The sequence below is a fragment of the Puma concolor genome, chromosome C1 (assembly GCF_028749965.1).
Source record: "Puma concolor isolate L17-30 chromosome C1, mPumCon1.1.hap2, whole genome shotgun sequence".
Classification (NCBI taxonomy): Eukaryota; Metazoa; Chordata; class Mammalia; order Carnivora; family Felidae; genus Puma; species Puma concolor.
In genome coordinates this window covers 44,323,431-44,335,791 of record NC_141674.1, presented here as the reverse complement: position 1 = coordinate 44,335,791, position 12,361 = coordinate 44,323,431, and the positions used below count along the sequence as shown (strand labels likewise).

Here is a 12,361-nt window from a genome sequence, read left to right as displayed (position 1 = left end):
CGTATAAAGCCTTCCCAGACGAGAGAGGTATATAAGTAAATAAATAATGAGCTGAATTTTAGATCAGAACCCAGGCCTCTGCCCTCAGCATCCAGAGCTTTCTCCGAGACCCTGGAGTCTTGTCTCTGCACAGATTAGATCTTAATGAAGGCTTGTTTTCAGCCCCTGATACTCTTAGGCTGCCCCAAGCTAGAAGAGAGCCTGCTGGGGGGGTGGGGGGGGGCAGGTGGGGCCCAGGTATGGGACTGACTGAGCCTGCAGCACTGAGCTCTGGACACGCATGTGGCTTTGGGGGCACTGTTGGGGGGAGGGGGGACACCGGGCCTCACCTTGGTCAGCTGGTCCCCCTCTCGCCAGAAGCAGAAGCCCGAGCAGAGGGTCTCCCCGCGCCTGTATGCTGGTGTCTCGGGGTGCGTGGGCAGTGTAACGGACCTCAGCGCGATGACATAGGGGTCCCTGGAGCCGACAAAGGGCAGAGAGGGGCACACAAGGAGGTGAGGGCCTGCTCTTCCCAGCTCCGGCTCCAGAGCCCCCTCCACTCAGACATTCTCACCAGAGTCTAAGGCCCATAAACTCTTAAAGGCCCGAGGCCTGGCTCTGGACCAGGCTAGAGAGAGGAGGCACCTGTGGGTCAGCAGCCCTGAATCTGCCAGGAGCCAGCCTGGCTGTACTATACATCTTCTGGAAAAGCCCCTCCACTGCAGCCACGCGAAGGAGTCACATACTTTGGGATTTCATGCTTCATTCTTCTGTGCTTGTCTCTAGCAGAAGTGATGCCAACTATCCTGACGCAGCGGGCAGACAGCCTTCCCACTTTTCAGCCAACATGGCACCCTCAGGGGGTGAGGCCAAGGAGGTGGCCACATGAGCAAAGGCCTGTCCATGACCGGGGTGAGGCAGCCTCACCACCCCAGGGACACAGGCCACCCCGCCTTAGAGCACAAGTGGCCAGAGGGGAGATGTGTCCCCTCGTCCTCCACTCTACCCACAGCAAGGCCACGGCAGCCCAGAAAAGCCAAGTGGTGCCTGAAGTCCGCAACAGGCAGAGAGCAGAGCTCTGGGGCTAAGCTGACGCCCCCTCCCGGGTGGGGGTTAACGAGCCCCGCCCGCCTCCTACCTCCGCAGGCGGACACCCACCCGTTGTCGCACGGCTTCCGCCGAGAGGCCAGGATCACAAAGTCCTGGGGCTTGGCGTCACCGCCAAGGGCAGGGCTGATGACATGGTAGATGGCATCATCCTCATCCACCTGCTGCACTAGCTCCACGCTCCTGTAGGGAGGCCCAGAGATCAGGGTTCAAGGGAGTCACACTGGCCCAGGCTTTCCCATGCCGCAGCCTTCTTGAGCAGATGTCTGGGGGACTTTACCACCTACATTGCTCAGCAGGGACCACAGGAGGGCAGAAAGGCCAGGCCAAGCTGCACATGAACACACACACACACACACACACACACACACGCACACACAGGAGCTCACACAGACGCGTCCACAGGCAAATGCACATGCATACAGACACAGACATGGGAACAAAGACATGCACACCTGTGAGCGTACACACATGCACAGACACACAGATACCCACCAGTGCACACACACACCACGGTGTCTGTACATGTCTGCAGGTGCACACGCCCACACCGATGTGGGACAGTTTACTGGTTGTGAGCACCTGCCATGTGTCAGGCATTGCTCTAAGAGCTTTCCATGCACTGTGTCCTTGAATCCACAGCGGCCCATACAGGAGGTGCTCTCAGTATCCCTACACATGAGGGGCTGACTCAGAAAATAACCTACCCACAGCCACAAAGCCATTCAGGCTGAGATGTGCTTGTACTGGCAGGTGCCAGAGTTCCGCCCCTTGGGCCCGGGCATGCTGCACATATGTGTCCAGGTACGCACGCAGAGGCTTACACCAACACACGTGCACACACACAAGGACATCCACACAGAAACACACACGACCATGTCCAAACCCACCACTCTCTGCCCTGCTCTCTCACTCACCTTCAGAGGCTATCGGTGGGGTGGGAGGAAGCAGCTAGGGGTTCCCTTTCCCCTTGGGACACTCTCCCCACCAATCCCACCAAGGGTCAAGATCTGGCCTGGCCTTCAAGGCCCACGCCAGCCTGCCTCCTCCAAGAAGTCTTCCTATCGTAGGCCCAACACCCCCAACATCCACCACCAAATCACCTCCCGGCTTTGTAGAATGTCACTGCCAACAGGCCTGGGGTCACCTAGACCAAAGCTTTTTTTTTTTTTTTTTAAACAACAGCCTTTTTTGCACCAAAACCTTAAACAGAAAGCCTGTGTAGAAAGAGCCACAAGTAGGCCCACGCTGGTGAGTTACATGGGAGTTGAAAGGGGAAGGCAATTGGTCAAAAATCAATTTGCCAAACCTACAGACCCTCCCTATGGAGATGCTCAGGAATACAGGCTCCTCTTAAGCAGCCAATTGGAGAAATGATCAAAGAACTCCCCAAAGTAAGGTGTTGGCACAACAGAAAATGACTTTAAAGGGATTTGAAAAAATACCAGTTTCAACTTTAACATTCTCATATTAAACACTGAAATTTTGGCTATTTTCCTAAGAACAGATTTCTCTTCCTTGGTTAAATTCAGGAAGAAAATATTCGCCTGAAGAATCAGTAAATTCAGGGAACAAATGTATTCACAGGAATAACATTTATATTCAGTAACTCACTACATTCAAAAATAACATATGCATGCACATATCCATAAGAAGAGCTGGCAAACTGGGGGAATTCATCAAATCGGCCATTCCTTTAGTTACCCTGAGTCTGGGAAGGGGCCCACCTGCCCCCTCAGCGTTCTACCCCCCACCCCAAGTGGTCCCTGAGCCTTCTTTGGGGACACAGGACCCCACAGAACACGGTTTGAAAATCAATGATCTATCCAGAGTGCAGGTGCATGACCCACACTTCAAGTACCCATTTTAAGAAGAGGGAAACTGAGACCTAGAAAGGAAGTGACTTGCCTGAGCCAGTTGGGCCAGAAATAGGATTTAAACCCAGGCCTCCAACTCCAATTCCAGGCTCAGTCCCTTCCCTGAGGGCTCAGAACGCCCTTGACTCTGACACCCACCCAACGCATAACTGTAATTCCCACCCGACGACGCCCAGTAGGGGCCAAGCATAATGGGGGATGGCTCAACAGAAGGACACCCCTGAAGGCCCACCTTCCCAACTGGCCTGAGAAAAGCACCCTGCCCCACTGGCACCTTGGCCCTCACCGGTAGTGCTTGTCCCACTCGGGCCTCCGAAGCAGGTCTGAGAGCAGCAGGAAGGCCTGGATTGTTTCCACCTGCACCAGCATCTCCATGTGGAAGGAGAGGAACTTGTCGTCCTCCAGGGTGTACAGGCGGACCTGCATGGGACAGAGGGCGGCCTCGTTCCTGCACCACCTCCCCAGCCTATGCTGGGGGCGGAGGGGGGGGGTGGTGCGGAGGGGGGCTGACTCCGATGCTGGAGGCCAGGGCTAGAAGCTCAAGGCTGCCACTGACTTGCTGTGTGACTGTAAAAAAGTGACTCAACCTCTCTGAACCTCAGTCCCATCCCCATGAAAATGGGCTGTTGAGAGAATTCGGGACAGGTAGACAGGAGAGTATCCTACGAAACAATGACTGAGGCAACAATGGAGTAGATCCTTAGAGTCAGGCGCCCACTGAACCCCCTAATGTCACAGGTGGGGAAGTGACTCTCCCCAGGGCATGGGCAAAGCTCATGTTTTCCCTCAACCCATGCTTGTCCGCTGTCCCCATCCCTACAGGGAAGAAGGAGCAGAGAGAGGGAGGAAGCGGCAGGGCAGAGAGCAGCAGAGATGAGAGGTTGGGGGCAAGATGGTGGGCAGGCAGCAGAGGAAGATTTGTGGGTTCTCCACTCCAGGTCCTGTGGGAGCAGCGGTGTTTCTATAACTGGGTTGGTTTCACGGTCTCATCCAAATCCTTTTAAGAAATCCCCTTATGACATGAGTGCTTTGAGGGAATTTCTATTGCTTGCGATCAGTCGCCTCTGCTGGGTGGGTGGGGTCGGCTACCTGGTTGATCTCCGAGGACAGCACCCAGTTGTCCTTGGTCACGAGCATCTTCAGGGAGGAGACGTTGTTGTAGCTCAGGTACACCTGGACAGAGCACATAGAGAAGCCTCACGCTCTCCCCTTGAGGGGCTCTGTGCTGAGGCTGTGCTGGACTGGGGGAAAGCACATCGAACTCTGAAGGCAGGTGGGTGCCAGGCCCTGGGCTTCGGGACAGGAGGTCCAGCCTCGGGCAGACTCACTGTGTGACCATCTTCTCAGGGCCTTGGCTCCCTCAGCCAAACAGAGGGACAGGGGAAAGCCCTTTGCTAACTGTACCAGTCCTGAGGCACGACATAATATCCTGTCCCCTTCTGGACCACTTCCAAACCCACTCTGACGAGAAAGGAGAGTCAGGGTCCCCCCGCCCCCACCCTGGGCCTGAGAACTGTCCAATCAGAGCAGGAAGTCTTACCTGGTTGCTAGGGTCCCAGGGGACAGAGATGGGCATTTCTGTCTGTTTACAGGACACAATGTACTTCCTGGGAGAGGGGAAAAGACAACCATGGTCCCTTGGGAGCCCATGTCTTCCAGAAGACTTCACTCCCTGTGCTCAGCCCAGCAGGCTGGGAGGGACTCCTATCTGGCCAGGCAGACTAGCGAGCGGGGCAACAGAAAAGAGCAGCTGGGACCATCCAGACTTGGTCACAAGTGGAGCTGGACCGGGCAGCGGGGAAGGGCGCCGGGTGCAGGCTCGGTGCCCCCACCCTTACTGAGCAGTCGGCTCTGCCTAAAGCAACTTCACCCTTGCACCTCTGTGTCCTCCTCTGTACAGGGGACTGGGAGTCACATCTGCCTTACAGGGTCGCCATGAGGACACTGGTAGGTGCTCCACAGATGCACCCTTTTCCCATTAACGCAGATGGTGAACCCCAGTACATTTCCAGCACTTTCAGGTCGGTAAAGTGCTCTGACAGCAGAGTCATTCACACCTGGCTGTGCATCTTGAGCAACTGTATCTCCTCTCAGGACCTTCCTTTTTAATGTTTATTTATTTATTTATTTTGAGAGAAAGAGAGAGAGCAAGTGGGGGAGAGGCGGAGAGAGAGGGAGGGAGAGAGATTCCCAAGCTGGGTCCGCAATGTCAGTGCAGAGCACAATGCGGGGCTTGAACTCATGAACCGTGAGATGGTGACCTGAGCTGAAATCAAGAGTCAGACACTTAACTGAGCCACCGAGGTGCCCCAGAACCTTTCTTTCTTTGTCTGCCCGACAGGCATCAGAATCAAAGGAAGGAACACAGGATTCAGAATTGGCCAGACCCGGCCAGGTTCAAGTTCTCACTCTGCCCATCATTCCTATCTGTGTGCCCATGGCCACCTAACCCCTCTGTCCTCAGTGTCCTCGCCTGTACAATGGACCAGGAAGACCGCAGTGTAGTGAGGCTGCGTGGATATAAAGGGCCCAGCCCAGTGCCCAGCACAGGGGCGGCACTGAAGAAATGCGAGTCGCCCGGGGCCTGGGGAACAGGAGGACGACCCTGAACCCGTGTCCCCTCCCTCCACCCAACCCACACTTGCCTGTCCAGTCGGATCTTCTTCCTGGCACTAGCCTCTCGGTACCGCCGCTCGCCATCCTGGGGAGAGACGCAGGGACGGACTACAATGCGGGCAACACAACCGGCTCGCAACCTCCTCCCCGCTCCCCTTACCCTCTGCCCCTCCACGGGCCCCAGGAGGTCCTTCAGCCCTAAAATGGAGTTCAGGTCTCACCGGGGCAGCCAGAGTCAAGGCAACCTGGACAGCAAAGTGCCAAGTCTCTGAGCTCCAGCTCAGTCTGAGCTCAGAGGGTCTCAGGCTCTGAGCGACTTTGGGAACACCACCTGCCCTCGCTGGACCTCGATTTCCTCCTCTGCACCAGGGGATCCCCAAGGGCACTCACAATGCTAGGAAGAAGCCACGTTTACCGAGCACTTGCTGCTACCAGGCCTCTTCTAAAGCACTTCCCAGGCAAAATTTCAAATAAGCCTCACAACAGCTCTCTGAAGTTGGGACTCATGTTATCCCCATTTCACAGAGGAGGAAACTGAGACACAGAAAGGTTGGTGGCTTGCCCAAGGCGGCAGGGGTAAGAAGCAGAGCCAGGAACAGAACCCTGATGGCCTGACCCGGAGCCCATCCTCTCGCTCACTGCCTCTAATGTCCCCTCACTTGTGAGCATTAAATGGCAGGGTCCCTCATGTGCCGGTTCCTCCCCTCCCCCACCCCACCACTGTCAACTGCCCAGCGCCCAGCTGCGGAGTGGGGGGTTTTTACAGCCAGTGCTCAGCCCTGTGAGGCCGGCGGGCAGGGTGGGGGGCCTTCCCAGCGAGAGGGAGTGCTCCTCCAAGGTCACCCCAGGCCTCCCGGAAGCAAGCCGGGGACTGGCCCACAGGAAGCACCAGATCGCATTTTTTAAGAGACAGCCTTTGAGGGGCGCCTGGGTGGCGCAGTCGGTTAGGCGTCCGACTTCAGCCAGGTCACGATCTCGCGGTCCGTGAGCTCGAGCCCCGCATCAGGCTCTGGGCTGATGGCTCGGAGCCTGGAGCCTGTTTCTGATTCTGTGTCTCCCTCTCTCTCTGCCCCTCCCCCGTTCATGCTCTGTCTCTCTCTGTCCCAAAAATAAATAAAAACGTTGAAAAAAAAATTAAAAAAAAAAAAAAAAAGAGGCAGCCTTTGAACCCAAGCCCCTGACTCTCATCCCTGTGCTTCTTGCTCTCCTGTCACCTCCTCGTAATGGTCACCATTTACGGAGTGCCTACAGGGCTCAGCCAGGCACAGGGTCAGTGTCCCTCAGCGCCCCAACCCCCAACATCCCTGTGAGGCAGGGGTGTAGATACACCCACTTTACTGGCAGGGACCAGAAACTTGCAGAGGGCACCCAGTAGAACACGGAAGAGGAGAGTTTCAACCCACCTCTGCCCCCAAAGCCTGTGCTTTTCCAACCCTGCAGGCTCACGAATGCCTGTCAACACCTAACCATGAGCTAGGCCAAGGTGCCTGCCTTGCACAAGGGCATCTCCAGGGGCCACAAGGCACTCAGAGCTGGCTGTGCCCCAGCAGAGGGGCAGGGCTGAGCCCATCACTCCTGCACCACCCCCACTCTTGGGCAGAGAGGGAGGGGAGCTGGTGGCGGGGCAGGGTGCCACTCACCCCGGGCTGGGGCCGAATCCAGGGCAGAGTCCGAGGCTGGTCGTCTGCGTCTAGGACCACGAAGGTCATGAAGGCGCTGTTGATGTGCCGCCGTTGGGTCTCAGCACCCTGGCGGTAAGCCTCTACGCACACGCCCACCTCCATGCTGAGAGAGAGGGAGGGCTGCTTCCATGCTGGACAGACTTTCCTGAGCCCACGTCCCCTCCCCAACACACACGTGCACATACGCACACATGCACCCACACACATGTGCACGCACACCTGTCCACGCCCCCACACCCCCTCACTTAGGAGGCTCTATGATCCCAGAATGTGGTCATTATGCAGAGGGGGAACTGAGGCCCAGAATAGGGCAATCACTGGGCCAAGGTCACACAGCAGTCTGGAAGAGAAGCTGGACTGGAAATGGGGCCTCGCAGCTCCTGGTTCAGGGTTTTTTCCCCTGCACAGCCACAGGATGCGTGCTGGTCAGACTGTGAACAATGACAATGACAGTAGTAATAATCCCTCACTGAACATTCTCCCTGGCACGCCACCAGTAATGCCTCATGGAACCCTCACAACTAGGATGTAGTTGTGGTGAGCTCCATTTTATAGACAAAAGAACTGAAGCTCAGTGACAGTGAGAAACTTGCCTAAAGTCCAGCCTTTACAGCCAGTAAGGAGCGAGCCAAACTCGAACCCCGGGAGCCTGGCATCCTCACTTTTAACAACTACACAATGATCTTCGAAATCACCAACAAAGACAGATATTTAAAGTAAGCTTTCTTGGAGGTAGCAGGATTCATTCCAAATTAAGGGCTCTGGGACCTAATTGTTGTTTTAGGGAAAAGGTAGGAACGGATTTGACAAATGAGAGAACACTGGCCCTGTGATCTGAGCATGCACAGCATGGCAGGCCCAGAGGCAGGGGCTGGGAAGAGAGACAGAGACAGAGAGCATAGGATGTGATCCCGAGACAGCAGGAGGCACAGGGCTGGGGCATCCAGAGGAGGGAACAGCAGAGCCGAAACGCGGTCATGGTGAAGGGGCCCAGCAGCCGGGCAGGGTTTAGACCTCACAGGCCTCGTCTACAAGGGGAAGCGTCCCTGGTAGCTTTGCAATTGGGCCCCTTCTTGGGTCAGGAAGAACCCTCAGCCCCCGGGGGGGGCCCCGGTCCCTCCCCTTACCTATGCTTGAAGGCGTTGTTGACGATGGCCTTGAGCACCAGGCGGTCCCCAACCTGGGAGGGGCCTCGGAAGTGGAACATCTCAATGGTCTTCAGCGTAGGGTGGGCTCGGCACAGCCGGCTGGGGGCGGGGAGACAGGACAAAAGCCCCCGGTGCTTCAGCCACGGGCTTGGGCCAGACTCTCCCCCTGCCCCCATCCACAGACCCAGCCCAGAATCACATGCACCACCCTCTGGCCCCCCACTCCCACCTGGCCCAGGACACTTCTGCCCAGAAGAACAGAACTAAAGTCCCCTTTCATAGCTTAGAACAGTCAGGTCTGTGTGCACTCAAGCAGCTGAGCTTGAGGGGACAGAAGAAAGAACAGGGCTTGGGGCAAATCCCTTCCCCATTTTCCTTCAACCTCTACGCCCAGCACCTGCTGCTTCTACTACCTAACACCCCCCTCCCGGTTACCCAAAGCTACTTGTCACTCAAGGCCCAGCTGAAGAGCTCTCCTCCAGGAAGCCTGCCGTGACTATCTGCGCTGTGAACTTATTCTGAGATCTTATCACACACGTAGATAGGGCTGCCCAAAATGGCATTGCGTATGCGCTGTGTCCCACAGGGTAAACACAGGGGAGGGGCCGTTCGAGCCAGGCTCTTTAGAGGTGAGGGTTAATCCCCCTGGCTGAGGAAGACACTCCCTGCAAATACAAAGTCATGCAGGTACTAGGGCATCAGTCAGGGAAAGTCCATTATCATAACTATAAAAAAGACCCCAATATTTAGAGAAGAACAAGCCCCAGACAAGTGCAGAGATTATAGAAGAAGGAAGGAATTATTTTCACCCGTAGGGAGAAGGGAACCGTTAAGAGAGGCTTCCTGGATTTTAGCAGACCAAAAGTAGCGAAGTGGCATGGAGGCAGGTTAGAGCAGGAGCAAAGGCAGAGGCTGGGAATTCCGGGAGGGGGTGGGGAAGGGCAAATGGCTTGACGTGCACCTGGGGGCCTAAGATACAAGAAGACAGCAGGCAGGGCCAGGTCAAGGGGAGGCCCTAGCTCCAAGGGGCTTGGCATTTCCAATGTAGGCGGTGGGACTGCGGGGTTGTTTTTTTTTTTAACTTTTTCTTTACTGCTTATTTATTTTCGAGAGACAGAGCACGCGCAGGGGAGGGGCAGAGAGAGAGGGAGACGCAGAATCCAAAGCAGGCTCCAGGCTCTCATCTATCAGCACAGAGCTGGATGCGGGGCTCGAACCCACAAACCATGAGATCATGACCTGAGCCAAAATCAGTGCTTAACCGACTGAGCCACTCGGGTGACCCTGGGTTTTTTTTTTTAAGACAAGGAAGGAAAGGCCAGCTCACAGAAAACCACTCCCTAACAGAACAGCCAAGCTCCTGAAGCCTTGAATGCCAATGCCAAGCTGGGGGTTCCCACCCCTCCCCACCCAGAGGGAGCTGGCCAAGGGAAGAAGGGAGAGAAAGGAAGGGAAGCAGAGGCAGCACACTCTCCCCTCACCTGGCTGCGATGGTGGCCACGTTCTCCATCCAGGCCATGATCTGGCCCCCAAAGGTATTGCCTTGGTGATTGGCATGGGGGGGCAGCACCAGCTCCACGCTCTCCACGCGGGTCCTCTCGGCCGGCACCATGCAGCTGCAGTCTCTACTCTCCAGATCTGACCGGGAAGGACAGAGGGAGGGAGGTGGGAAGGGGAGAAGTTCCCAAGGGCAGACCCTCCCACTGGGCAAACGCAGGGGCCCCGCCACCAGCACGATCTCTGTCATCCAGATTCTTTTACTGGCTCAGCACCACGTGCGCTGACCCTGGGTGAGGAACAGGAGGACACGGGACGGGGGAGAGGAGGCTGTTTCGGAGCAGTGGGCGGGACACCCACTTTGAGAGAAGACACACCTGGGTCTGAACCTCAGGTTCAGGTTGTGTGACCCGGGCCAGCCAAGTAAGCCTCTCTGAACCTGTGTCCTCAGCTGTGAAGGGGCAGATGTCAAACACAGCCCATCAGGGTCATGCAGATGGAGGATGGTCGTGACCCGAGAGTGCTTGGCACCGCAGTCAGGAGACAGACTCTCAAAAGGATAGTTCTTCCCTCCCTCTGCCCCGACAGACCCTGTCCCTCTGGGGCGATGGCATCAGGAGATCCTCAGCAGGAGAGGCCAGAGAGTGGGCAGGGCCCTGCGGGTCAGAGGAGCAGATACTGATACGATCCCCACCCGCCCAACTCAAAGAGGTGCCAGGGAGAGACTTGTCAGGGAGGGCCCATCAGAGAGGTGGCCTTTTGCTTGGCTTGCAGGCTGCTCCGAGATGCCACAGACAGGGAGGGGAGAGCTTGAGGGGGCCTGAGCCGAGGTCTGGAGACCGGGCAGGTGGGACAGTCCCAGGAAGCAATGAGGCCGTGGCTGGGTTGGAGCTGAGGGCAAGTAGGAAGACAGCACCAGGTGAAGCTGCATGGCCCGCCAAGGGCCCAGATGCCAGGCTAAGGCATCTGGACTAACCTTTGCGTGGAAGGGCTATCAGGACAAGAGGGATTTAGGAGGGCTGCAGTGGATCGGTGGCCCTGGGGAATCTCAATGACAGTGGGAAGAGCTGGGAGCCCCCCGGCCCAAGCCATAGCCCCCAGACCTTGCATACATAAGGCACACAGAACTCAGAGCCCCTCTCACTGCTTGACTGAGGCAGCTGGTTGCACCTGCTCTCTTCCACCCTGGGCGGCTGGACCACTTTGAACTGTCCTATAATTAATTGCCTCCTTTAGGTTTCAAGGAAGACTCCACGTCCTAACGCTCTGGAGACTGGTGAGTGAATCCAAGGTTACCCCTCTGGGCCTTTGCCCAGCCTGTGCTCTCTGTCAGGAAAACCTTTCCCTATCTCTCCATCTGTCAAAATCCTCCTCGTCCACAGGGGATCTTTGTGTGCTGGTATAGAACAATCTCCAACATGTACTTTCAAGGGGAAGGAAGAAAGATACAGAACAGTATGTTCTGTATGTTCCCTTTTGGGTAAAAAGAGAGGGCTAAATAATACACAGCATGCTTAAATATGCAGGGAATCTTCTGGAAAGATCTCCCAAAATGAGTAACTGGAGGGAGCCTGGGTTCTGGGTGGGAGAGAGTCTTGCTTTTTATTCTATATTTATATCTATATGATTTATGTATATATGTGTATATATCTATGTGTGTATATCTATGTGTTCATATATATATGTGCTTTTTAAAAAAAAAAACCTACAGTCTTCAAGGCCATGCTCAACAGTACCTTCCCCAACACGTTTTGGATAACAAAGGGTTTTCCTGATGTCCTAATTCTATCTTCACGGCTCCCAGGAGCTGAGCAAGAGGCCCAAAAAGACCCTTCCCTGAAGCAGACTTTGAAGCAAAAGGGCCATCAGGACAGTGAGTGGACGTTCCAAGGAGACTCCCTTCCTCCCTCTGCCCACTGGGGGCCTGGGACAGAGGGGGCATGTAGCATGCCAGCTGCCCTCCGCACCCACGGCCTCTCACCATCCTGAATGACGCAGTTGGCCAGGAGGTCCTTGATGGTGTCCGCGTAGAGCAGCCGCATGCGCCGCCGTTCAGCCGCCACACTGTGCTCGGTCTTCTCCTCCTCCGTCTGCGGCGTGGTCTGCTTCAGCTTCACCTGTGGGCGGGGGTTGGCACGGGGGGTGCTCAGGACGGGTTTCCTGAAACAGCAGGAGTGCCTGTGCCCCAGCATCGTCACACACTTGGGGCGGCTGGGTAGCTACAAGTCTTTGTGCCCTCTTTGTCCCCATCTTCCTGTTTCCGTGTTGACTGATATATCACTTTCACCCTCCAAATGCCCCAGTCCCATTTCTTGGGCAAAGGCATCCAGGACTAGGGGCATCTATAGGACGTGTGAGGGAATGATGAGGCCTGAAGAATCCCCGTGTGAGACACACAGGAGTAGGTGGGGAAGAGGAGAGAGGGAAGGTGCCTGGGGTCCGAACACAGGTAGGG

The 12,361-nt window shown here is 56.0% G+C and overlaps 1 protein-coding gene across 2 annotated transcripts in view; it reads right to left on the bottom strand.

Annotated features, from left to right (window-relative positions):
- The window catches only part of ACOT11 (acyl-CoA thioesterase 11), a 53,433-nt gene that overhangs the window by 4,769 nt on the left and 36,303 nt on the right, over window positions 1–12,361 (bottom strand). For both annotated transcript variants that reach the window (XM_086717066.1, XM_086717065.1), the window contains exons 6-15: window positions 11,888–12,023; window positions 9,891–10,047; window positions 8,389–8,508; window positions 7,220–7,364; window positions 5,605–5,664; window positions 4,504–4,566; window positions 4,053–4,136; window positions 3,250–3,383; window positions 1,138–1,269; window positions 330–456 (exon numbers count right to left, since the gene is read on the bottom strand). In XM_086717066.1, coding sequence (XP_086573192.1) covers window positions 330–456; window positions 1,138–1,269; window positions 3,250–3,383; window positions 4,053–4,136; window positions 4,504–4,566; window positions 5,605–5,664; window positions 7,220–7,364; window positions 8,389–8,508; window positions 9,891–10,047; window positions 11,888–12,023 — 1,158 coding nt within the window. The remainder of the gene's footprint in view (window positions 1–329; window positions 457–1,137; window positions 1,270–3,249; window positions 3,384–4,052; window positions 4,137–4,503; window positions 4,567–5,604; window positions 5,665–7,219; window positions 7,365–8,388; window positions 8,509–9,890; window positions 10,048–11,887; window positions 12,024–12,361) is intronic.